The 4,204-nt window shown below is 32.9% G+C and overlaps 1 protein-coding gene across 1 annotated transcript; it reads left to right on the forward strand.

The window, feature by feature from the left end:
• Positions 1–739: 739 nt before the first annotated feature.
• Positions 740–3,012, forward strand: LOC106463849 (titin-like; the record flags this gene model as incomplete). Its single annotated transcript, XM_013923931.1, has 1 exon — positions 740–3,012. A coding segment is annotated over one exon (2,273 nt), but the record flags the coding sequence as incomplete, so codon positions are not given.
• Positions 3,013–4,204: the final 1,192 nt, after the last annotated feature.

The following is a 4,204-nucleotide window of genomic DNA, read 5'->3' on the forward strand; positions in this document are numbered from 1 at the left end:
CTTTGAAATTCACTTAATTTCCACAGTCACACTATAACTTAAACAAACGATTCACGCGCTTGATTCAATTGTCCGTCTCCATCTGTGTCTGCAATTCAATTACATTGTTGCTCTCAGTTCTTGGCTGTCTTATATACAAGAATACCGCACATCTAGTAAACACTCGAGGCTTCATGAACGGACATGAATTTTCTGGAAGCTCATGACGTATTACTAGCGTTACATGACTCCCGCTGTCGTAACAAGATGGTAAACTGGGAAACAACTGTTTTTACACAAATAAGTTTATGCACACATTACCTACCGTGAAGCACTTTATCTCCCACCAATAAATATTTTGAACTAACACTATAAGTTTGTTTTTATGAATTGTATTTTGTCACGCACACAAAAATATAGTAAGATGTCTAATTGGCAAGTGACATTTCAGCCTTACAAAGTGCTCTTACTCAAAATATAACTTGAAAAATAATATAACCTAGACGTTGGTGTCAGAACTTTGTTTTTACCATTATGTGTTGGCATAAAAATGTATTAATGAAAAGTCATTGAACCCCCTTCAAATAATATTTCGCGTTTATCAAATTCCTATCTAAATAAATCTGAAACTAAAATTCAGAATTATTGGGAGTTGGCAAAACAATAATTTACTAAAATTCGCCCCAAAGCTTAAAAATAAGTGAGAAATATCTTTTATGTGATATTAATGAATTTTAACTGTTTTGCTTCCATTTTTTAGCTAGAGAATCGGCACAAACTCTGCCATCCGAATGTAAACCCAAACTAAAAACTGTGTCATTTTTTCGGAAACAAGAGAAGAAACAAGTCAATGAGGAGAAAATTGTAATCCAAACAGCAAAAACTAAGTATGATGATGAAGGATTAGAAGAACACAATAAAATATTCTTTGTAGCAGAGCAAGAACTTTTAGGTGAGGAACTGAAAGTCATAGGAAAGCAGGACGTTCTAGAACAGGAAACAAACATTTCAATTCAAGACAAATGTGCGGAAGAAATTCAGTCTGAAAAACTCCACACAGTAAAACAAGAAGAAGTTGTGGACAGAAAATCAAAAACAATTATGAGGAAATATAGTCAGGAAAAACAGACTATTCACAAACCTATCATTGGAGAACAAGATATTCCAGACCAGGAAATGGTGAATCAGAAAGACGAAAAGAAAGACAAAGAGAACACTGAATTATTAATTGAGACAAAAAGTGATGAAATTCTAAACCATGAACTGCAAACTCAGAAAGAGCATAATGTAGTCAAAAGGAAAGACGAAGAGAAGCCTGAATTACAAATCATGACAGAACAAGATGAATTACCAGAAAAAGAACTAGAAACTCTAAATGACTATTGTATAGACGAAAGTGTAGACAAACAAAAGTCTGAAGAACTCGTGACGGTTCCAAAGGATGAAGTCCCAAACCAGGAATTGAACACTATAAATGACTACCGTGTGGAGGAAAAAGTGGACGAATCAAAGGCAGAAATATTAATTGTAACTGTAAAAAGCGATGTTAAAAACCAGGACATAGAAATTAAAACAGAGGATGATGCAGATAATGGCACTGATGAACAGAAGCGTGAGAAATTAATCACATCAGAAAAAGTAGTAGTCCAAGAAGAAAGTACAAAAGACCCTTGTCCAGATAAAATCATGGAAAAACTGAGTACTGAGAAGTGTATTTCAATACAAGAAGTTTCATTCCAAGAAAATAAATTAGAAGAACCTAGTCAATATGAAGGCACAGAAGAAAAGATGCTTGATCAAAGTATGGAAAAAGAACAAGAAGATCTAGATCAGACAGATGAAATACTAGAGAAACCTATTCTGAATGAAACTACTAATGAACAAACTGTTGAAACATTCATTGCTGCAGATCAAGAAAAATTCTTAGCCCAGGAATTGGAAAGTAAAATACAAAGTAGTAAAAACGAAAGCATGGACAAGCAGAAACCAGAAGAACTCATCATAACAGAAGAACATGAAATTCTATATGGGGAACCTAAAATTAACATAGAACATAGTATAGAAGAACAAAAGCTTAAAAAACTTATAAAGACAGAACAAGATGAATCCCCAAACCAGCAATCAGAAAGTGACAAAGAGCACAGTGTAGATGACAAACAGAAGCCCGAGAAATTATTCTTAACAGAACAAGAAGATTTAGATCAGACAGATGAAACATTGGAGAAAATTATTCTGGATGAAGCGACAAATAAAAAACAGACTACTGTAATATCCATCATAGCAGAGCAGGAAGAATTTTCAGACCCGGAAATGGAAACTACAAATCAAAATAATGAAGATGAAAACATAGACAAGCAGAAGCCAGAAATCTTTATCATAACAGAACATGTAATTCCAGAAGAGAAACTTGAACCTATCATAAAACATAATGTAAATGAAAGCATGAGTGAATGGGGATCTAAGAAACGTACTGTGACAGAAAAAGATGAAACTCGAGGCTATCAACCAGAAAGTGACAAAGAACACAGTAAAGAAGGTGAACAAAAGCCTGAGAAACTCATCTTAATAGAACAAGAGCATCTAGATCAGAGAGATGAAAGATTGGAAAAGCCTGCTTTGGATGAAACTACAAAAGAGCAAAGTGTTGAAACACATATAGTAATAGAAGAAGAAATTTCATCTCAGGAACTGGATACTAAAAAAGAAATTAATGAAGGTGAAAGCATGGACAAGCAGAAACCAAAATCACTCATAACAATAGAACAATGTCAAATTCTAAATGGGGAACCTGAAACTATCAGAGAACATAGTGTGTATGGAAGCACAGATGAACAGAGGCCAAAGGAACTTATCACGACACAAAAAGATGAAGCCCGAGACCAGCAATCCGAAAGTGAACAAATGCATAGTAAAGATGAAAACATGAATGAACCGAGTCCTGAGAATCTCATCATGATAAAACAAGAAGAGCTTTTACTTCAGGAACTGGAAGCTATGAAGGAACCTATTGATGATAAAAGCACAGAAGTATAAACCATTCAAAATCCTCTTGCAAAAGCTCAAGTGGAGGTTCGAGGCCAGAAAGTGGAAATTACAAAGTAATCTGATTCAAGAGACTGCATGGAAATGACAGAAGAAAACAACAACAAAGCCTAATCATACTGAAAGTACGGTATTGAAGAATACTCAAAATTACGACACAATTAATAAAGAGGAAATTTCACTTTGTGAACCAAAATAATTCCAGATAAAAGCATGAAAGACTGAAGCTTGAGTTACATAAGTTTGTTGTGCAAGAAGCAGAAGCTGTGGATAAACCTAGTCACAATGAAAGTATTAACAAAAAAACAACAACAACAAAACAGAGGACTGTGATAGTCATCACATCAGGAAAATTAATAAAAAAATGCAAAAAACAACATATCAATGAAAGTCATTGAATTTCAGTAAAAACGTTTTTTGAAATCCATAAAAATTACCATAATTCACTGCATCACAAAAGAGAGATAACAACACATTGATGTAAAAATTTTGAAATATCTAAGGAATACGTGGCTTCGTAAAATGTCTGTAAAAAAAAAAGGCCATCAAAATTTTAATTCAGTGATACTGGAATATAAAGTACCGAATTTAGCCAGTAAGGTATTTATATTTTTACAATATTCATAAACCTACTGAAAAAATTAAAATTTGTGCTAAATAGCTTAAGCAAGTGAATATAGAATTCACTATTTAAAGCAATTTGGCCAAATTAATATTCAACATACACTTAACTTTATGTAAAATTTATATATATTAAAAGATAAAAGTACAGAGTACTTTATGACTTATGTTTTTCATTGTTACTCGCTCAGAAACATACATAAATTATAAGATTTGCATTTCCTTTAAATATGAGTATTATTCAATTTGAAACTATTACATATATTTTTTCACGTCTTTATTGTAATATTCATGAAAATATGCTTAAAACATCCTGATGCAGGGTGGCTTCTTTAGCAATGGCAGATGTAGTTATTATTATAAATTTGAACATCGCGCACACACACTTAAGCATTCTTATATACACCTGGAAAAAAGTTAAGCACCCCCGTGTTTTTTTCAAGTGATTCAGATTCGACGTTCTTGTGACTGATTATAAATTACCATTCAATCTAAACGTGTTTTATCAAATGAAATTATGCATTATTGGGCACAAGAAACAAGATTATCACCGTAAAATAAC

This window comes from Limulus polyphemus, unplaced genomic scaffold (assembly GCF_000517525.1).
Source record: "Limulus polyphemus unplaced genomic scaffold, Limulus_polyphemus-2.1.2 Scaffold56, whole genome shotgun sequence".
Taxonomy (NCBI): domain Eukaryota; kingdom Metazoa; phylum Arthropoda; class Merostomata; order Xiphosura; family Limulidae; genus Limulus; species Limulus polyphemus.